Source organism: Cryphonectria parasitica, assembly GCF_011745365.1.
Source record: "Cryphonectria parasitica EP155 unplaced genomic scaffold M406scaffold_7, whole genome shotgun sequence".
Lineage (NCBI taxonomy): Eukaryota > Fungi > Ascomycota > Sordariomycetes > Diaporthales > Cryphonectriaceae > Cryphonectria > Cryphonectria parasitica.
In genome coordinates this window covers 2,450,620-2,472,227 of record NW_024468915.1, presented here as the reverse complement: position 1 = coordinate 2,472,227, position 21,608 = coordinate 2,450,620, and the positions used below count along the sequence as shown (strand labels likewise).

Genomic DNA, 21,608 nt, shown 5'->3' with positions numbered 1-21,608 from the left:
CTATTATCCCCGGATTTGCAGCAGCTTGGCCCCCACCGCCTGTGGCTGAGATCGGGGACGGCTAGTGAGGCGAGTCAACGTCCCAGATAGTATGGATCTCGTCGATTGTCCACAGCTTTCAACAATTCGATGAATGGAAACGTCTTGGAGTCAATGACACTATGTTATGTACTAATTGAGTTTCAGAAGATGATGGGAGAGAGTGGTCGGCATTGGCAATGCACCGACCATTTCATACATTGACTCGACAACTTTTACAACCATCGCTACAGATTATGCAACTGACCTCCAATCCAATTTATACCTATTGCAGCAGAGACTTGTCACGCAAAGGTGACTCCTAATTCATATAGAAAGAATGCAAAACAGATCTGTTGCCCTACCTTTCTGCAAACCGGTGCTTGGTCATCATTCTAGGTGAGTAGATTACAAGAGCCAAGCACATGCAGACTTGGATACCACATGATAATCAAGGTTCCTTTCATTATAATCTTGCCGCGAAATATTTGTCTCATATAAAGTCCCACATTATACACAAAAATGACAGTACATACCCATCGACTCAACGGCCATATACAAATTCAGCATTCTTCAGTACTAGGCACTATATATGAGTCGATTCGCGTGATGAGAAATTATGGACTGCGTCAAAAAAAGGCACAACATTATTCGTAGCCAGGCCTTTCAGGTGGGTTCCAAGCAAACCCTGGAGAAACGGATCTCTGTATCTCCATAGCCATGGCCCGTCCGGACTTTTCAGCGTTAGCTATATTACCTGCTCGCAATGACAAGCGTTGTGATGGGTTGGTATGCTCCACAAGCTTCGTGCTCTTCCCGGCGCTCGTCATCAAAAGCTTGACAACAAGGCTCCCAGGTAGGACCGGACCGCTACATAGAGTGTTAAGAAAGGAGAAGATGGTAACAATCTCATCACACCACCCATCATGGCTCCTCTCAAACTCGGAGATGTTGTCCAATATAAACAATATCTTCGACACGCCCACAGTCCGCAGCAGGAGCTCCTTGAGGAGATAGCATAGCGCATTGATGTTGTTGTCGGCGACATCCTTGATAAAGGTCTGGTCCGTCAGCCAGTCTAAATATGGTTGAGGCTGGTTCGGATACAGCAGCACTTGACAGATTAGACTGCGCATCAGGCCCTGAGGGCCTCTGGTCGGGTCGTCGTCGCCGAGGCAGTGCTGGCCAGCGAAGAAATGCAAGACCATGCACGCAGGATTATGCATCATCATAGCGGCGAGCGAGGCGCAAAACACCGAGATCGGAGAAATCTTTCCCTCGCAGTCTTCTTTACAGTGGCCATCGACGAGGAGGACATCCGAAGCCTGACTGGCTAAGGAGTCTTGAAATCTCGGTCTCGTAAGGAGGTACCGCCCCCGGCCGAGGAGATTTGGCGGCATAGTCTGCCCTTTGCGAAGCACCGTATCGCGATCTTCAACGATAGAGAGAGGCTGGATCCCTATGAGGTCTATGAGCTGTTCAAGGGTGACGGTCGTGAAAGGCGACCGAGGATTAGGGCTGGCAGTTCGAGGCAGGATAGGTTGGAGGCCTTCCAGGTGATCAGGTCAGTGTGGTGGTTCATGAAGTTCCTAGACAAAATGGAAAAGAGTCGGAAAGAACCTCAAGGCTCGTGTTGACTTACTTTGTTTCCATGCCTGCTCGTTACTGATATAATAAAGTGAGGTGTACATCAATTCCGTCCTCTGCATGAACTCCATTAACACCAATGGAATCTGCCCCACACCTCCCATGGAATTTGCCTCAAAGGTGGCCTGCATGGTCGCCAACTGTGACTCTATGTTCGAGAACCTGGCCGAGAAATCACTCCCTGCCTTCTGTATTGACGCTTCCACCCTAGCCTCCAGTTGTCCGAGTTGCGCCGTGGTTTCCTGGTGCTGCGTCTGGATATGCATATCAACATCCATGATGCGGCCCTTCGTGTCCCCAATAGCCTGATGCGTCGCAATAGCTTGATACGCAGCGAACTCTGTGTTGTAGTGTGTGTCTGCAGCCCTCATCCGGTCGAGTCGATCTACATTGTTGTCCACAGTCTTCTTGGCGTTGGTGACAGTCGCAAGGATCTCATCAATCTTAGCTTCATCATGGCTGGGTATTGCCTGTTTGAGGACGAAACAGACTCGTTGTGTTTTCGATATGCTGCCCTGCTTGTGGTTCAAAATATCAATGAGCCTGCGAATCGCGTTCATACAGTCATCGTAAAGCTGCCTGGTAGCTTTCTTGAGCTGCTCGTCCGTTTTGAAGCTGTGCCATCGCTCGAGAGCGACACTGAGAGTTATGGGGATATCACCCAGAGCACTCAGGACTTTCTCGCGGTTCTTGATCTTATCGATCCATCCCTAGAGTTTCTCTTAGCCCTGCTTGGTTTGCCTCGACGAGGAAGTAATAATATGGCCGGCGAGGTGCATCCTACTGTGAAAATCTTGGACAGCGCCACCCTAAGAACACCAAGACCGTGTTCGTCAGGGATCAGCTCCACGAGCCCGTTCAAGACATTGGCGACATCTTGTCCTTTCCGCAGAGCCCTGCGGGCCTTATTCTTTTCGCCTTTGTCCTTGTACTGCTCCTCAGCATTGCTGATGAGCTCCAGAACATCCTGCCACGACGGGATCGGTTGTGTTTTCCCTGAGCTATCTTCCTGTGACGGACAGAAGAGCTTATCTAGGTATCTACCATGTAGCTACTTAGAAAGACCTATCCGCAAGACGACATAACGACGATTGGAAAAGCTCGAACTTACTCGGCTGAAGGTACGGACCGAGTGGTCTCTCCCTGGTCATATTCCGTTACTACGCCGCAGCCAGGAAGTACCTGATCGATCGCGAAGGAAGTTTGGGACTTCTTAAATGCGACGACCTCCCGGTGGTCATCCAGCCTGGATTGAAGACTGGATGGAATTGGAGAGCGCCTACGGGTCATGTCGTCTGCCATTACGCATGTCGCCTAAGCCACTCGATATTGTCCCGCGGGCTCGTCCCGGAATATCAGAATCCATGTGAAATATCGCCCGAGCGAAACCCCAGCCTCCATTCAATAATTGAAAATTCCACATATTTTTTTTTCCAGCTCTGCCCTCTCTGCATAAGCGCTGATGATTATGCAGGTAAGCAGCATGTCGCCCAATGAACTTCTCCATCGATCAATAGTCTGGTCAATGTGCCGTAACCAACTCTGGCAATGCTCGTACAACTCACCATCCAATACGACCTAGCATCGGCATCCCCTGCAGAGCCGCATACAAACCACTTTATGATTTTCTCCAGTTGCATTAAATTTACGGCTTTCCAAATCGCTTTTGAAGGTCAGCACCGTGCTCAACATTGCCTTTAGCGTGACTAAAAACTGCGCCAACACGCCTGAGATGCCAGGAACCGACAAGGAAGTCGACGAGATGAGCACTTGGCAGAGATGGTAAAGCCAACATTTATGAGTACGTCCTGGGCGGTTGAAGCAAAGGTGCGGGACTGTACATGGGAACAGTTCATGAATCAGTTCTCAGATGAGGAAAACAAGTACGCCATCGAGGTCTTGATCTCGGGGTCAAATCTGAAGGAAGAGATGGAAAAAGAAAAAAACAGGCGAAATGGGGATATACCTGGATCGAGAACGCGGGAGTCCTCCCATGAGGAATCTTCAACTAGGGTCTTGGAGCCCTGGATCCAGCGTGTGCGCATCCGGTCCGTTGCCATCAACCTTCTTCTTCGGATGGTCGCCGACAAAACCTACTCCGATTGGGATAATAGAGTCAAGACATTCAAGAGACCATTCCGGTGTTTCGTTCGCTTCCAGTCCAGGATGCAAGAGGGCCTCCAAGCGCTGAAGGAATACTTGAAGTGTCATGCTATTGAAAATGAGGGAAACGGCGCTTCGACCAAGACCAGCCCCTCAGAAGGATTGCAAGCCACTGGAAGCGACTCACCGCAGGATGGCGCCGAGTTCGTCAAAGACCTTGATACGGAGAGTATCAGCATTGCTCACATCGCTAAACTCCCCGGTGCTGTCGATCAAATCGAATGCTACATCAAATTTGTGGAGGGCAGGATCCTCCCATTCCACAACGGCTTCGACCAAGCTCGGGTAGCACCATCAACTCAAGTCCGCTACGAAGATCTCTGGCATGTCTTCCGTGTAGGGGATCTTCTCTACACACCCAAGAAGAACGTTTCACAGTGGCAAAACCACGACATTGCCACAGCGCAGAGTATTTGGAGGATCTTTGATGTGGTCATACCTGGCGACAAGCGTCCAGGTCTCAACGCCGGACTGTTTACTATCGAATGCTACTATGTCGACCACGACGGTACGGAATTCGGGGCTGTCACGACGACGTTTGATCTCAAGTCATATGATGGTGAGCGGCATGTGTCCTCATTGCCGTTCTACCCCCTGCGTTTCGCATCCAACTCTGCTCAGCTTATGGAGCATGCTCTGTCAGCGGGAGAGAGGTTCGTCACAAGCATCAACAATCCGAATCGCTATGCATCTTATAGCGGCTGGACCGTGATACACAATCCCTTGGGCACGCCAGCATTAGATGATCTAGGAGAACTTATAAGAACGCCCGAGCACATGAGCAGCGAAATTGTTATCGACATTCGTAAGTACTTCTCTCTGTCTACAACGCTGCTCTGGCCTGCCCCTGAACACTCGGCCTGCTGCTACAATACAAGCCCAAAGAGGCAGACCTAACATGGAGTAGAAGAGGGTCTCAATCACTGTCCGCGTTGGATGCCGAGAATAATACAACGGTTTGACCCAATATCACCCGTCTGCACCAGTCTTTCGAAAGGGGATATGTCTTACAGTACTTGGCACAATTCGAAACGCTCGAGACGGCTTGCGCAATTGTTTGAAGAGGTGATTTCGTCCGACGGAATTTCAGACGTGGACTACAACGCATACATCCAGCGCGACAAGTATCTTTGTAGGAAAACCGACGAGGCCGACCGAAGACCAGCGCCGGAAGGAGACGATCTCGCTCTTCTACCGAGGCGAATCATTGGATACGCACTTTGGAAGCGTAAATTTGTCCTGCTCGATGTGCACTATCTGCGACTTGCGCCCGCCAATGACGAAGACAATCCTTTTGACAAACTACAGATCGAGGCGATACACAAGACCATGATCCAATCTATAACTTCCTCACATTTTGTCAGAAAAGAACTAGAGAAGAAAGGCATCGATCTTGGCACTCAGGACATCATCAAAAACAAAGGCAAGGGTGTTGTGATTCTGCTACATGGAGTGCCAGGCGTAGGTAAGACGGCTACAGCGGAAGCTGTCGCCCAGAAATGGAAACGCCCACTCTTCCCTATCACCTGCGGCGATCTTGGTTCTACAGCGGAGAGCGTTGAGAAGTCTCTGAATGAGATCTTGCGTCTGGCCCATCTATGGGATTGCGTGCTCCTTTTGGACGAGGCGGATGTGTTCATTGCAGAGCGTACAAAGTCAGACCTTCAGAGAAACGCTCTGGTTTCAGGTGCGTCAAGCAACACGTGGCCTATCTTTAACAAGCTCCTCTTTTTCTTCTTCTTCTGCTTTCCCTCTTCACTTGACTAATTGAGCTCAGTATTCCTCCGTATGCTGGAGTACTACAATGGTATCCTCTTCCTGACGACCAACCGCCCTGGAGTTATTGACGAGGCCGTCAAGTCTCGTGTCCACCTCAGCCTACTTTACGACGCGCTTAACCTCGACCAGACGAGAGCCATATTCATGCAGAATATTGCCCAGCTTCAGGCCATCGAGCGGAAACGTGCTGCAGCGCTGAAAGAGGCGGAGATGGATATATTCGAGAAGGAAATTTTGTCTTTTGTAGAGGAGCAATGGAGCTCTCATACTAGCGACGTGGGGCGCTGGAACGGGCGTCAGATTCGCAACGCGTTCTCTATCGCGGCGTCTCTGGCGCATTTTGAGGCCCGAGAGAAGCCTGGAAGAGCGGTGCAGCTGCGCGCCGAACATTTCCGACAGGTACAGACCGCTACGCTGGTGTATGACAAGTACAGGGCTTCGATCCTCAACGGGACGGATGGAGAGATCGCCAAAGAAAAGGAGGCGCGGAACGATGGCTTCAGAGAGCGCATTGTCAACGGCCAAGCATCACACCAGCAAAGCCAAAGGGCCGCGCCGAGTACTGCCGCGTACAGCCTGGAACAGGGAGGGCTCAGTACGTCGGTTCGAAGACAGGATCAGTATGAGCACACGTTACAAACGCGAGGCAGCCCCTTTTCATCGATGTACAGGCAAACAATCCCAGGCCTGCCAGGAGGTAACTATACGCCTCATCCCAGTGGCTACTCTCCGGCTGCTCCAGCTCAGCATGGAGGTTATTCTGTGGCACAACAAAACATCCACCCTCCGTCCCAGCCGGAATCATATGTCCATCCTCAACAAGGAGTATACCCACCAACCCGGCAAGCCGGCTTTCATCAGCCACATATGGAGGCTTATGCCCAGGGTCAACAGACAGGATATCCTACCAACCCACAAGAGTTCTCGGCCGTAACGCGGGCAGGGCAGCTGACACCACATGGTGGAAGCAATCCTCAAACGCCGCAGAGCCATGAAGGCAATACAATGGTTCAAGGTGCGTCATGCGGTGGACAGGATGTTCGAGGGCAGACGGGCTTTGATAAGTAGCGGATATTACATCTCGACCTGTGCTGTTCTGGGTTTGATTCTCGATGCTCCTTGACCTGGCTTTTCTCTCGTCATGTTTATTCTCTTTTTCTGAATCTGTCATTGAATAGTGATAACGAGAAGTGTCTTGAAGGTAATGAAATCGCAAAGAGAGAGCATAGGCCAAGATATGCTACGATTCTCATCTGCAATTCTCTTTGTCGAGGTGAAAGTTGAATAATATGAATGCCTGGTTTTGATGAGCTATACTATGGTACAAAGTACATTGGGCCTGTACAGTACTACGGCGCAACGGCTCAGCAAGCCTAGCAGGGATTGTCTTGAAGACATTACAGGGGGTGCCCCTCCCCAAGGTAGACTGGTCCAGTACAGCTGCTAAGCTGAGGAAGGAGGGGCTCATCAGCTAGGGGAATATCATCAAGCACGTCGCCGCCTTCGCCTTCGCCCTCGCCCTTCTTCTCCTCGTACTATGACCTGACCTCTTCGCTTGGGCAAGACCTTGCCAGCGCCAGCTTCCTTCCAGATCGTTGAAGGAGAGAGGATAAACTACACTGCCCCATACTACCACAATTCCTCTGTCCTCACGACGAAAAGGATGGACCCTTTCGATCCTCCTCTCGATACGGCCCGCCACCTTCGCTACTGGCAACGTTGCGCGCGCTCCCTCCTGCCACACCACTACACCTCAATGGACAGCACCCGACTCAGCCTCGCCTTCTTTATCATCTGCGCCATTGACCTGCTCACACCCTCTTCTTCTTCCTCCTCCCAAGACACAAGCAGCAGCAGCAGCAACGACAACAACAACAACAAACCCCTCCTCACCCCCGCCGACCGCCGCTCTCTCCGCCGCTGGGTTCTCTCCTGCCAGCATCCCCTCGGCGGCTTCGTCGCCAGCCCCACCCACGCCTTCCGCCCCGAGCACCAGCACGGCGACGCCGTCGAGGAAGCCCACCTCGGCGGCACCTACTTCGCCCTCCTCCTCCTCGCCCTCCTCGCAGACGACGACAGCAACAGCGCCTTTGCCGGAGTCGACCGTGTCAGAACCCTGCGCTGGCTGCGAAGGCTACAGAGACCCGAGGACGGCAGCTTCGGAGAGTCGGTGTACGACCCTGTTGCAATACCAGGAAGCGTGGACGAGGAAAAGGCCGAGGACAATGTGGAAAGAAAGCAGCAGCAGCCCATGGTCGGCGGCGGGAAGGACATGCGCTACTGCTATCTCGCCGCCGCCGTGCGGTGGATGCTCCGCGGCGACCTGAAGCCCGACGACCCTGCCTACGTGGAGGACATCGACATCCCCGCCCTGCTGGCCCACATCCGCCGCAGCCAGACATACGATGGCGGCTTTGCCGAGAGCTGGCGGCAGGAGAGCCACTGCGGCTACGGCTACTGCGCTGTTGCGGCCCTGGCACTGCTGGACAGGCCGCTTGAGGACCTAGGTGAGGAGATGACGACGATAGGAGGAGGAGCTCGCTCCTACGAGAGCGAGGCCATGCGACAGGGTATACCAGACAAGAACGCCTTCATCTCCTGGCTTACCTCGAGACACTTTGTCTACCTTCCCAACTCAGGCAAACAAGACAACGATCATAATGATGATGATGACGATCCCGAGACGGCCAATTTCCTCCTTGCCGACCTTTCCCTGGCAGACGAGAATACAGACCCCAAATACATCGGCTTCAACGGGCGCTGCAACAAGATCGCAGACACTTGCTACACCTGGTGGACCATCGGCTCGCTGGCCGTGCTGGGAGCCGGTCCTGCCGCCGCCACCGCCGGCACAGATCCTGCCACGCTCAAAGCCCAGCGGCTGTTCCTCCTGGAGAAGACACAGCACGCCATAGGGGGCTTTGGCAAGCACCCTGGCGCGCCGCCGGACGTGGGCCACGGGTGCTTGGGCCTTGCAGCCCTGGCTACGATGGGGGACCCAAGCCTCAAGACGTTCGATCCCGCGCTGTGTATCAGTGTTGATGCTGTGCGGAGGGTGGAGAGGGCCAGGAGGGGGTTGTTGCGACAGCCTGTGGCAGGAGAAGGTGATGGGGAGGGTGGCGAGAGGAAGAACGTTGTTGAGTTGAGGCAGAGGTTGGTAGAGACTGCTGTCCAAATGGGCGGCGGCGAGAGGCCGGAGTGGCTGGATGCCATGGCGTGAAGGGCCTAGACAATTGTGTGAAACAGTCTCGAAGCGAACGAAGCATGCTCTCAGTAAAAGAAGCCGGCCATCTAGCTAGATTTCAAGATACCCACCCATCTTTTCAATGGACACCACACCAAGTACAGATCACACCACATCACACAAGACATATAGGCACCAGAGACCATGTGAGGAAGAGTATGAATTATGACGAAAAGAACTTCCGGTTGAATAGTATCTCCTTGCGAGATTTTGAAGAAATGGAGTAGTCAGAGGTATCATTGATGGCAAAGGGGAGGTGAAGAGATAATAAGACGAACAAGAGAAAATAGAAATAGATGCTTGATACAAACAGGCCAGATAGAATATTACTAAGAAAAAGCAAGAAGAAGAACTTGGTCGCTGAGCTCGTATGGGAAGGGGTTACAAAACATCTCTATAGAAAGAATAATAAAGCTTTGGCGCTTGCACCGTACAAGAACGTAGATGTCAGGGTGAACGTGGTGAGCATAGTGCGGCACCAGCCCGACAGCAGCATGATGATGATGTAGGTTGTATGATGTTGAAAGTGATTTGATGAAGGAGGAAGGGGAGGCTCTCGACCGGTCCCCTCAAGAAGGAAGCAAAGGTTAGAGCATCTGCGTATGAAGGATGTGTGTGTGTGTGTGTGTGTGTGTGTGTGTGTGTGGAAAAAGGACTTGCGGTCACGTCAGCTCATTTGACAGCCGCCTCGACAACACCAGTCGACGATCCTGTCATTGCCATGGATCCCGCGCCAGCCTGCCCATTGGCAAACGTGTCAACCTCGCTTGGTTCAAATATCACCTCCTCGATCTGCTCGCCAGGGCCCTTGACCACAGGTGTGAAGTTTTCCACCTCCTCGATGTCTTCGTCCTCTTCTTCGACCCCCATGAACTTGACCGTGTCGCGGTCATCATCGTCATCGTCGCCCATCGCGAGCGAGTCTTCCTCGTCTTCTTCTTGTACGGCGGCAATCTCCCCACTGCGCCGGCCCAGGCGGTCACCGCTCGCGCTTCGGCTGTGCGTCGGGGTGCCTCGATCGCTGCGGCCGCTACTTCCGCCCACAGCTGACGTCGGCCCTTTGAATAGGTTCCGCTTGCGTTTAGCAAAGAATGGCCCACTGCGCTCCCCAAATGTGGAAGTAAAAGGGTTCGGAGATCGTGGGGCCGGCATCATTGGGCTGGCGGCGAGACTGCCTGTCCTGCCACCACTGCTGCTCCTCGATGACGCGTTCTCGGTGTAGAGGGGTAGCGGCGCCCCCCTAACCAGTCGGATATTGCTGGGAAAAGACGTGACCGAAGTCGGGGTGGCCGGCAGGACCTTGACCGAGTGGTGTGGGCTGCGGCCTGTCTGCATCGGCGTCTTGGACATGTTCGTGGAGACCGAATTGGTCGACGATGTGGAGGAGGCTTTGGAGTGGGTATGGTGGTGTGTATGATGCATAGATCGTATGGACGACACGGAGGATGATGTAGACTTGCGGCCACGCAGGCCGGCTGATGATCTTCGGACGGTAGATCGAGGCGTGATAGGAGAGGGTGACAGAGACTGGCGTTTGTATGAGCCCCCTGTCGGCGCACGTCGATGGCTATGTGAGGCCCCCCCTGGCGTCGAGAAAACTGCAGTCGTGGGACTGCCGGCGCTGCCAGGCGTCTTGGTCGAGCCTGTTGCAGTCCTCTTTGGTATGCCATTCACAACCAGGTTGGTGGGCATCGTTGCCACAGCCGTCGCCTGAGGCGTCTGTGACGCCACCGTCTTGCCGGTGTGTGGCCTCGGGCTGTTCTCCTTGGAAAGCTTGCCGTCCTTCCCACCGCGCGTCTTATCACGCAGGTTAGGCGTCGAATGGCTCAGCACCTTGTTGGGATCCTTGTGCCGCCGCGTCGAGTCGAAGAGCCAGTGTGTCAGATTCTTCCAGTGCGATATGAACCCTTGTGAGGGCTTCTTGCGGAGTTTCTGTGGTCCAGAAGTGTCGTTGCCCTGGCTCCTGCCCCGTCCCTCCAGTGCATCGCCGGTCGTGACGAGATGCAGTGTGGAGCCTCTAGATCTCGCACTGCGTAGAACCCCAGGCACGCCCTCCTTAGGTGGCGGGATAGGTCTCCGGCGAGAGCTGCTGACGGATCGGATAGAGTCCTTGTCGATCGGCGGTGGTGGCATCTCCTGGTCCGGACTCAGCGTGATATTCGACCTTCCAGCCTCTGGCAACCCAGGCAAGTCCGTGATCTGGAAGTCGGGATAGTATCCGCTCCTCCTCTCCGAACGGCCCCTCGGCCGTAGCATGGGAGGGTCACCCAGCTTGACGAGCGAGCCTTCTTCGCCGACCGGGGCCAAACGCTCAAGGCGACTTGATGCCTGGGACCACCGTCGGGAGCTCCTCCGATCCCCTTCCTTCTCCTTCCGCTTCCTCTCCCTCCTCTCGTGTTTCCTTTCCTCCTTCTCGAGCAGTAACGTCCACCATCCAGCAAGCGTGTCGCATTTCTGGGCCAGCACAGACTCTATGACGTCGTCAGTGTTCACCCCAGCGGCCTTCAGCCGATGCAGCGTGTCCTTCTCCAGCGGGGTGGAGAAGGGCTCGACACGCTGCTTGGCCAGGACGGCCCGCTGCTCGGGTGCATGTTCGGCCAGGAAAGGGTGGTTGAGGATGTCAGACAGGGACGGTCGAGGGAACGGCCTCTTGGAGAGGAGCTGTTTAAGCAAGGACAGGGCGTCGGGTGGTAGATGATCGGGGTATTTCGGCTCGTCGCCCAGGATCTTCCGCCTCGTCTCGTCGTCGTTGTCATCGTCGAAGGGGAGCTCCCCACACAGCAGCGCATATAATATGATACCCAAGCTCCAGACGTCCACCTTTTCCCCAGCATACTTCTCGCCCTTGAGCATCTCGGGTGCCGAGTAACAGATCGTGCCGCAGAAGGTCTGTAGGTAATTGGACCTGCCCTCATACTCGCGCGCGAAGCCGAAATCTAGCAGTTTGACGTTCTCGTGCTTGTCGAGGAGGATGTTCTCGAGCTTGAGGTCGCGGTGGACGCAGTTCTGCTGGTGGACGTATGCGACAGCCCCGACGAGCTGGGTAAAAGTCTTCTGGACCTTGTCGACGGGAAGTTTGCCGTGCCTGAGGAGATAGTCGTAAAGTTCCTCGCCTACCATCCTGTCAGCGCCGAGCACATATAAAGTGATTCTCTCCAGTAGTCCTTGACATCCCGCTCCTCTGCTGCTCTCCTCTCCTCCTCTCCTTACCTGAACAGTATTCCATCACCATCCAGACGAGATTCTCGGTCACGACCACCTCGTACAGCCGGGCGATGTGCGGATGCACAAACTGCCGGTGGTGATGTATTTCGCGGGCGAGGTTAGAGTCATCTTTCTTTGCAGACTTGAGCACGACCTGCCATGCCACAAATACAATTAGCCATCATCACCATGAATTCGTCTCTCTCTGTCTCTCCTTCCTCTCTCTGTCCCCTCCCTCATCCTGCTCGTCCTGCGCGCCTGCGAACAGTCCTCCGTCGTGAGAAGGAGCAGAAGACGCACCTTTGACCCGTTGGTGAGCTTGTGGGTAGCAAGATAGACCTTTCCGAACGAGCCCTTGCCAATGAGCCGACCCAGGTGGTAGTTGCCAACGGTCTTGAGGTCCTTGTTTCCAAACTCGTCAAGCAGTTCCTGGTAGGACCGGGCAAGCTTGGCCTTGCGTTCAGTCGTCCCGCGCGCCTGCTGCTGCAGCAGTTGTTGCTGCATCTGCATCATCTCTTCCTCTTCCTCTTCTTCGTCTTCTGCTGCTGCCTCCCTCCGCCCGACGCGGATCCGCCGGGTTGGTCAGCCTGTCCGCCAGGGTGCCCGCCGTCGCGTCACGGATGACGTGGGGACGACGGAATGTCTTCTGTGGCTCAATTGGTGTCAGGTGGCGGCGAGGTCAACCGGTGTTAGGTGTAGCAATCGAGAGGCGCAAGGCGTGGTGGGCTGGGTCAGAGACAGGCGCATTCGAGTGGTTCAAACGTTGCGGACTGGGCGTTTTCAGGGGGTAAGATTAGGCTTGGGTTTTCGACAATTCGGTATACGTAGACGAGGCGCGTTAGGAGATGGGATGTTTCGAGGACAACGAGTTGGTGTCGGCAGTCGGAATAATGCAGAGACGAGGGGCATCCAGGCGGGTAAAAAAGACCAAAATATGTAATAGCCAGGGGGTGGTGAGCGCGGGAAGGATTAGGGGTGAAGCAAGAGTAATCTACAAGATGGAAGAAGGAGGAGGAGAAGGAGGAGGCACGACAAGAAGGAGGCGAGGGTTCCTGATTGGTCCTCTGTGTCGTCCTGTTTAGCTGCGTGAGACAAGAATGCTTGGGAAGGGATCAGGTCAGCCTTGTTTAGCTAGAGTTTGAAAGAACGAACGTTAAAAAACAATAGAAAAAAAAACAAAAAAAAGAAAGGGTCCAATCGTCTTCAGGGGTGTGGATGAGGAAGCTCGGATCTCATCATGTTGACATGGACATTGATTACCCAGGCACGCAAAAAGATATGGTGGTGTGGTGTCTGTGGAGGGGGGGAGGGGGTTAAACAAGAAGCAATTACTGCATTGAACCTAACGCGCTGCTGCTGTGGGTGAGGATAGTTGATTCAAGTTACAGGGCACAGCCAGGCCATGCCATGCCAAGGCAAGGCAAAGTCTACGCCCAAGCCAAAGCAAGGATCACGGACACCAACCCCAAATCTGACGGGGTTTGCAGCCTTTAGCACTCATCATTTCGTCATCAGACAGCCACCTCAGGGGTCTTGAAACTCACCTTACAGTGGTCCACCACCTGCGCTATGTAACCAAACAAAACAACGCCATACTGTGGTAATACTTGGTAGGAAGTACTATTACTATTACGACTACTGTAATATGTACGAAACAACAACAACTACCATTGTTAATACTACAGCAAATTTTCAGATATGTTCAATGATAGAAATGACTGTAAACAGACGCAAGAGTCAGACAAAAGTAGTAACCACGAGATGGTAGGCAAGATCATCATTCTCAGTCAAATATCATCTGTTTTTGTTCTACCTCTTCTGTACCTGCTACAACCTACTACGCTGCCTACTTTATACTTAAGGCCCCCATCACCATCCCAAGCCCCCAAAACCAACTGCCAATCCCCCAAAATGCCCACCCCTGTGCCCCTGTACCGCCCTTTATTTAGAGGCGGCTCGGACCCTCTAGTGGGTCCTCTTTCCTGCTCGTCATCTTTTCCCGTTCTCTCTGCAGGAGCATAATACACCTGCAGCTTGATCTCACCATATCAACTAGCTGTGGCTTGCATTGCCATCGTCATTATTACTCAGTATTACATCCCAAAAAAGGTTGTGGAAGCACAGAATAACAAGCAAGTAAAAAACAAAAGTGCAAAGGGAGGAGAAGAAGAAGAAACAGAGAATAAATAGACAGGTAGATTTGGAGCCTACAATAGCTTCGTAAATCTATCTAGTAGGAGTTTGTTTCTATGGAAGAGAGACTGGCTCAAACAGGACCTGAAAGCTGACAAGGTAGCACACATAGAGGCAAGCTGCACAGAGGGACACAGCGCAGAGTCTCTATGCCACAATCCTCCCTTGCAAGCTATCCTCCAATCTCAAAATTCTCTCCGTCTCCAGCACCAGCGGCCCACCGCCTGGTCCACTGGCATCAAGGCTGACCGTAACACGCCCCCGATCGGCGACAACCCGCACCGTCTCTCCCAGGTTACAGTAGTCCGTCTCGCAGTGCCCAGCAAGCGGGTGATCCTTCCCACCACTGCCATCGTCACCCGTAGCCTCGCCACTGCCGCGAGTGACTTCCCTCACCTCGACAGACGGGTACGGCAGACGTCCCTCACGTAGAGGGATCATCACGAGAGGGATGTCCGCCTCGTTAATGGGCGATGAGCTGAGCTCATCTTCCGCCCCAGAGGCGGAGGAGGGAGACGGGATCACAAAGTGCCCCTTTTTGCGCCCGCCCACGAGCCACGTGTCACTGGGGGCGCTGACCTCGTAGCTGAACTCATCGCCCGCGTCCGGCTCGTCCTGAGCGCCACTGTTGCGTTCCGTGTCCCATATCCTTGTCCACTTGAGGTGCAACGTCGCAGGGAGCAGCTGGTTGACGCACGCGGCTGGTGTCTCGCTGTCGTCAAGAGGCTGCAGCAGGGAGGGGATAGGTCGCTGGAGCCTGATGTCGGCTGTGTGCACCACCGCAATGGAAGGTATGTCGACGGGGATGACAATCTGCTGCTGCGCGTGGTCAACAACTGGCCGCATGGCGGACACCTTCCGGCGTTCTTTCGCCCAAGTGACAATGAATTCGGAGAGGAGTGAGGCCACATCTTGCCCGTTGAGTGCTGCGCCCAGACCATAAAAGTGCTTCTGCCATTTCGTCTCTGCAAGAAAGCCGGTGGGCAGCTCGCCCAACACTGCTGCACGTTCAAGGTCATAATTTGTAAGATCGTGCCGCACTCGTTCCAGCACCGTGGCTACCAGGAGCCGGCTGTACCGCCAGAGAGGCGTATCCTTGAGTGAAGCCACGAGCGAGTCGCGGATGTTATCTGCAATCTCGTCCTGCAGAACACTATAGAAAAGTCGGAGGTGCATGGTCTTGTTGGCCTTGGGGCCCGTTTTGGATCCAGCCTTGCGCTTGATCTGGTACAGGAGACTGGCGGGTTGCTTGGGGAAGATGATGACCGGATTCGCTGGCGCCACGCCATGCCTTGACTCGAAGATATCGGACTCGTCGAGCTGGGATCTGAAGAGGCGGAGAGGGCTGTTCGTCGAGGTTGAGATGGTGAAGCGTGAATACAGGGCGGAATGTTTGAAGACATCCTGTACGTTCACCCCCAGCTTCAACGCCAGGGAGATCGTTGGTGTTTTCAGAAGCGTGAAATCGCCCTTGTCTGTCATGTACTTTACCTCAACCTTGACCGAAACGTTGGTGATCTCCTGCTCCGTGGTAAACGGGATTCGTAAGCTGATGGAGGACCTGGGTGCCAGGCTGTCGAACGAAAATAGACCGGCTTCTGGCGTCTTCGGCTGGGGCTGGTCCCCATCACCGGTGATCTGAGCCTCACTGGTAAGAAGCCGTAACCCGCCTGTTGCGGCACGGATGCGAATGCTGCACGTCTGGACTTCATTCCACCCTGTTTGCAGGTCAAGATCCATTGCAGTGTTCTGGTCGAGCTGCACAATTGACGAGGGCCTAACCTCTACGTCCAAGGTGTCTGCACGCTGGAACAGCACCACATATGGGTTCCTCAAGTTCACAGCATTGCGGTCGATGGGCTGAAACGCTTGTCGCTCAAAGTTAAGCCGCAACGAACCACTCGACAGTTGAACGCGATCCACTTCGTACGTGCCCGGACTCATCGATGTGCCGTGCAGCTGGATCTTGTTCCGCCCCGGTTTGAGCTCCAGAGCTTGCTTGGTTTCCAGCCACAGCTCCCGGGCACCACCGGCCGTAACCAGGCGCAGCATAGCCTTTTCCACAGGCATAGGATCAACTAGCACGCTGTGCAGCTTCACGACGAGGCTAAAGCTATCTTGATCATCGTCATATGTCGGTGTGCCCTCGAGCTCGATGTTCGTGAAGAAATTCTGCAGAGAATGTTTCACCTCCTTGTTGAAAGAATTGGCAGCTGCCAGGAAGTCCGGAAGAAACCCTTTGAATGCGTCACTCTCTGCATACTTTGTTGCAGCGTCCGTGTCCCCTATTCTGAACGAGCCTTTCGCCTGTATCCGATCCTTCTCTGAGCTGGCCGCCTTGGACAGGAGCTTGAGCACCACGCGCACGTAGTCCTCGTTCCGCTTCAGCTCACGCAGGCACTTGGAGTACATGACGAGCATGGACAGCTCCAGCAAGCTCCAGCCGCTCTCGCCATAGAACGGGGTCGTTCGCAGAAAATACGAGGCGGCGGCCGCGTAGTCCTCCAAGTAGTATTTGACGACAGCAAGATCCGACATGTTGGCTAGGACAGAGTGTGTATGATTGGCGACCGTATAATGCCGCAAGGCTTTGTCTGTCAGCATCTCATATAGCCTATAAAAATCGTCCCTATTATCGAGAGCCGTTCGAAGCAGCTTGCTGTCCAGGCCTGCTAAGGTGTACAGAGATTGCGATCCTCCGGTGGTCTCGGCAGCGGCCGAGGCAGTAGCTGGTTTGTGGTTGTCGTCATCGAGGCTCACCTCCTCCATCTCAAGCACGCCGGTCTCTCCTATCACCGGCGCAGATGACCACCCGTCACTCCAGCCGCGCTTTTTGCCAGCCTCTTCAAGGATGTTTCGCGACAAGGTATAAAGCTCGGCTCTCCTAGCAGCCAGATCCTCCATGCCTGCCTTCCTCTGATGCTGGTCTACCACTTCCTGAACATCAGGAACACTGGCGCTGCGGGAGGTCCCTGGGCCGGGAAAGAAGTTCGGGCTTGGCATAGAGGCAAGTCGACTACCGGCGGTGCTAACACGGAGAGAAGAGGTCCTAGCAGGATGCATTACTGTCTTGGCCTCTGGCATCGATAAAACTTTCGGCTCGGAACCTTCTTCATTTTCTGAAGACGTGGCTCCAGATGGGATGGGCAAGGCCTTTGTGGAGGTCTGGGCTAAGATCTGCTGTGCGACCGAGAATGCAAAGGATGTGACGATATTCTCGGCGACCTCAGCGACAAGATTGTCATGTGACGATGTCGACTTCGTTGTTTCGCCGTCTGCTGGCTGTTTCTTCTGCTCTGTGAGTGCCGAAATCACATCTCGCCGCATGACATGGGACACGGCTGGGATGAACTCGAGTGTCCTCTTGCAGATCTCGGCCAGCATGGAAAGCTTCTCGGATTCATCCGCCTGTGTGGGAGGTGGTGCGCTGGGGGCCACGCCATGGAGCACCGCCTCTTGCTGCTCTTTCAGCTTTGCGACAAGCTCTTCGCGTGTGGACCAGGCATTGCCCAGCCGCAGCAAGAGTGCAATCTGCCTGGCAAATATGTAGCACCTGAAATCGAACAATGACACATTATTGGCCAGGATCAATTCCCGGTAAGGCTTCTTCAAGAACGAGATGGGTATTTCGTCGAATTTGTCGGCCGCTGCTTGGTCCGTTGATTGAAGGTTGACCTGCTCCTCATCCTCGAATTCGATCGTGCCGCTGCTCGCAACGGCCATAGCCTTCTGCGCAATATGCTTGAGGTCCTCGGTATAAGCGAGGAGTGAACCACCTGGCACCTCGGAGTCGTCTGCAACCGCTTGCTCTTTGATGATGGCGTCGAGGCCAACACTCAACTCATCGTAGCCGACCAAAGAGTCCTCAACGAGACCGACACTCTCGAAGCCTCGAGCAAGTCCCTCTTTGAGAATGAAAAACGTGCAAAAGTTCCAACCAGGCAGGCTCCTCTGGGCGTCCTTTTCTTTGATATCCTCTTCGTACTGGGTGACCCGCAGGTCAAAGCTTGTCAAGATCAAGCGCTTGACCTCATCGATCAGGTCAGCCCAGGCTGCTTTGGCATCCTCATCTGTCTCCTTGTATCCGGTGGGCACAGCAGGAACGACGCGCGGCAACAGATCATATGGAACATCATTGACACCAATCCGGATCTGCGCAACCCGATCTACCCCTGACTTTGAAGAAGGGTTGAAGTCGGCCCTCAGCTTCTCGAGTATCGTACTGGAGCCCTTGCCCCATCTGGACGTCGTGCTCTTGGTAGGCAGCGAGTCAGAGCTACCATCGACACCTTTGCCGCCGCCACTCCCCGAGGACCTCGGCTGTGTCGCAGCCACGGTGTTGGGCACCACAACGTGCACGATCAGCCACTCGAAGGCATCGTGATTCTCAGCCCCCTTGCGCGCCTCCTTCTTGCTGCTGCTGCCTGATGCGGTGGGTGTCGTGTGCTCCTTGACCCATTCGCGAATCTCGGCCCGCACGCTGGACTTGTAGGCGTCGTTGTCATCGCACCGCACAAAAAGGACCTTGAGGTAGGGCGTGCGACGCAGACCAGGGATCTGATGGCGTCGCGCCGCGGCGGCGGAGGGGCCATAGCCAGGGGAGAATGGTTTCGAGGGGAAAGCCTCGTCGGCTTCGGCCCCAAGCCGGTTTCCGCTGCCAAGGGACTGCGTCGTAAAGCCATCGTCGACACCTGCGCTCGGAAGCGGCGACACGGAAAGCTGTCGGTTCTTAGGGGTCGGGGCGGGCGCGAGGGCGTCGAGGAGCTCGACGTGGAGGGTCTCGATGGAGCGGAGAGGACCGGCGTGCGACTGCCAGTGGAGGTTGCGCAGGGGCAGGCGGGGGATCAGACCGGGGGCAACGAGCTTGTAGACGTCGTGAGGGTCGAAGTACTCGACTGCAACAGGGGCAAGCCATACATGGTCAGCATATGACTGGGGCGGCGCCGAGAGGGTTCTGGGAGTATTTCCATCTGCTTACCCGTCACTTTGGACGTCGAGAAGGGCTGTTCCATGGTGAACAGCTATGATCGACCAAGTCCCATTGTCAAGAGGGTCAGCCTGTATGTAGTGCAGCTGCAGATGCAAGGCCAGCTCAGCATCCCCAGCCTGGCTCCTGTTGTTGCGCCGAAACGTGATGTGGGAGTTTTGTCTGTATTGTACGTATGGACAATGTGGTGGTGCCGTGGTCGCAACTCTGTGGTTATACGTACTAGCAGTGAGCGATGGACAGCGGACGAAGTGACGTTGGTCAGGGGTCAACAAACCGCTGTAATCTGCCGTAGGGCCCTGTCTGACGGCCCACCCTGTGCGTGAACCCTCACACTGCCCCCCCCGGGGGTCCCTTGTATGCTACTGTACTGTACGTGTTGTATCAACTACGAGGTCTGGTATTTAAATTGACAAGACTATACACCAATGATTACATACAGTACTTCCACTCGATCCTTCTACAGTGTTACTGTGTGAAAATGCACCTCACAAGAGTCAGAACTCATTGCTTATTAGAACACTTCAGAATTGATCGGTGACCTTGCAGAGAATTGCTACCAGCACTGATGAATCTAGGGCTGCAGGACATGACATTCAACTCTCGAAGACTTATAGATTTATGAGAAGATAGCTGTCGAAGCTTATCAGTACTGTAAGTGGAGGACGACTGCCCTGTCCAAGCCTTCCCAAAGCACTAATAGCTCCCTATAACTGTAACCCCACAACAGCCCCTTGTCTCACTGAAGAGCCTCCAAACAGCTAGTAGCATCGAGCTAGGACCCCTGTCCTACCTAGTCCAGCATGAGGACACCTCGAGGCATGTGAACACTCAAGGCAGTTGAAGACCTACCCAAAGAAGTTTGTGTTGGAGAACATCAAGCCTCAGGTTTTGCGACATCTTCAGCTTGTCGCCTCAACTCCTTCCAACTCAAAGCTGCCACAACTTAACTGCAGACCTGACAAGGAAGACAGGCGCAGCTCTCGGGGCATCACCTGCACAACTTTACCGCTATTCTCCCTGCCCCTCAAGACCATCAATCCTTCAAGCTTGCACCCGGCGCGGCACAGCCCTTCCTTTCCGTTCGTCTCGCTCCCGGAGACAGCAACGAAATTTGCTGTGTCCTCTTCCGAGCTCTGCGTATAAAGGCGACGATTCCCCTCCTCCACCCTCCCACTGTGTCACCTTGCTCCTACGCCGTCCCCTCCGTTCCACCCACTCCACGATCATGGCGCTCATATCCGCCAAGACGATCTTGACCTCTTTGTCGCTTTTCCATATCACCCTGGGTTTCTTTCTCTTGACCAACCCTGGCACAATAGCCGACCAGGCCTTGGTCCTCATGCTCGGCGAAGCCACTGGCATGGTATGCTACGCCCTCCTCCGCACTGGGAAGGGTAGAAAGAGAGAGAGAGAGGTCTTGAGCTAATGGTGAACAACTCCTGTAGTCGTATGAGCGCAGCTTCGAGGCACGATCCGCCAGCCTTGCCTTCCTGGGCATCGTCCTGGGCATCTGGGGCTTCACGGATCTCGTCACCCTCAGCATGCCAGAAGAGATTTCTCTGATTCACCACTGGGGAGTTCAAGGTACGTCATCCACCCATCCTTTTTCCTACGCTCCTTAAAAGAGATACTAATAATCTTTTTTTCTTCTCCTCCCAGCACCCCTCCGCTTCCTCGTCAGCTTCCTCCTCCTCCTATATACCTTCTTTTCCAGCTCCTCCAGCCCTTTCTACCGCGCCGACACTTCCCGCGGCTGGATGTCCCACCCAATCGCCCACGCCTACAATCCCAACTACCAGCCCTCGGGCTGGGGCGGCGAGGAGCTCAAGAACCGCGTCTTTTTCGTCTTCATCTTTGTCGAGACCATGAGCTGGCTATGGGCCTGGGTCACGCTAAGGGAGGACACCAGGGAGCTGATGATCAGGGCGGCGAAGAGGAGGGGGAGCCAGAGCTGGAGATGAGGGCGTTTTCCCGAGTTTTGTTCAGGTGGGGCCGAGAACCAAAAACACTCGTTCGTTGGCAGACGCCGAGCTTTTCAGCGCATGCTGATCTATATCATGGGATACTGCGAAGTTTGATTGGTACCGAGCTTCGGTCGGCCGCTTGGAACAGGATGGGTATAGGGACGTGCGCATAGAATTGTAAAGGGACGGTAAAGGCATTACTGGATCAGGGTTTACTAGGGCTGGATGGGTTTGCATCACAAGAAGTTTATTGATTCTTTCCATCTGCACGAAAATGGGACTACGTCGGCTCGGCGGTCAGGATGGACGAGTATCACACGGCAAGGACCGCTCTCTTACCTAAGGATATACCCAATTCACGGCGCCAATATGATTACATCTCTTAGTCATCTGATAAACGAGGTAA

General features: G+C 54.2%; 6 protein-coding genes across 6 annotated transcripts; 3 read left to right on the top strand and 3 right to left on the bottom strand.

Annotated features, from left to right (window-relative positions):
- Window positions 1-771: 771 nt before the first annotated feature.
- M406DRAFT_333151 (uncharacterized protein) lies at window positions 772-2,816 on the bottom strand (the record flags this gene model as incomplete). The annotated part of the gene is made up of 5 exons (XM_040920818.1): window positions 772-888; window positions 1,005-1,567; window positions 1,661-2,375; window positions 2,450-2,697; window positions 2,777-2,816. 5 exons carry the CDS (start codon window positions 2,814-2,816, stop codon window positions 772-774), a joined length of 1,683 nt encoding a protein of 560 aa, XP_040773759.1.
- A 778-nt stretch (window positions 2,817-3,594) lies between these two features.
- M406DRAFT_45563 (uncharacterized protein) lies at window positions 3,595-5,943 on the top strand (the record flags this gene model as incomplete). The annotated part of the gene is made up of 3 exons (XM_040924279.1): window positions 3,595-4,633; window positions 4,736-5,515; window positions 5,606-5,943. Coding segments are annotated over 3 exons (2,157 nt in total), but the record flags the coding sequence as incomplete, so codon positions are not given.
- A 1,327-nt stretch (window positions 5,944-7,270) lies between these two features.
- On the top strand, window positions 7,271-8,827 carry M406DRAFT_46180 (uncharacterized protein; the record flags this gene model as incomplete). Its single annotated transcript, XM_040924296.1, has 3 exons — window positions 7,271-7,789; window positions 7,856-8,071; window positions 8,159-8,827. 3 exons carry the CDS (start codon window positions 7,271-7,273, stop codon window positions 8,825-8,827), a joined length of 1,404 nt encoding a protein of 467 aa, XP_040773757.1.
- Window positions 8,828-9,002: 175 nt separating this feature from the next.
- Window positions 9,003-12,559, bottom strand: M406DRAFT_93135 (uncharacterized protein; the record flags this gene model as incomplete). Its single annotated transcript, XM_040926244.1, has 4 exons — window positions 9,003-10,483; window positions 10,529-11,964; window positions 12,062-12,209; window positions 12,356-12,559. The coding sequence occupies 4 exons, from the start codon at window positions 12,557-12,559 to the stop codon at window positions 9,524-9,526; spliced, it is 2,748 nt and encodes a 915-aa protein (XP_040773756.1). The 3' UTR covers window positions 9,003-9,523.
- Window positions 12,560-14,767: 2,208 nt separating this feature from the next.
- M406DRAFT_235618 (uncharacterized protein) lies at window positions 14,768-19,147 on the bottom strand (the record flags this gene model as incomplete). The annotated part of the gene is made up of 1 exon (XM_040916021.1): window positions 14,768-19,147. A coding segment is annotated over one exon (4,380 nt), but the record flags the coding sequence as incomplete, so codon positions are not given.
- Window positions 19,148-20,107: 960 nt separating this feature from the next.
- M406DRAFT_323686 (uncharacterized protein) lies at window positions 20,108-21,579 on the top strand. Its single transcript, XM_040919799.1, has 3 exons — window positions 20,108-20,601; window positions 20,684-20,822; window positions 20,898-21,579. The coding sequence occupies exons 1-3, from the start codon at window positions 20,464-20,466 to the stop codon at window positions 21,197-21,199; spliced, it is 579 nt and encodes a 192-aa protein (XP_040773754.1). The 5' UTR covers window positions 20,108-20,463; the 3' UTR covers window positions 21,200-21,579.
- Window positions 21,580-21,608: the final 29 nt, after the last annotated feature.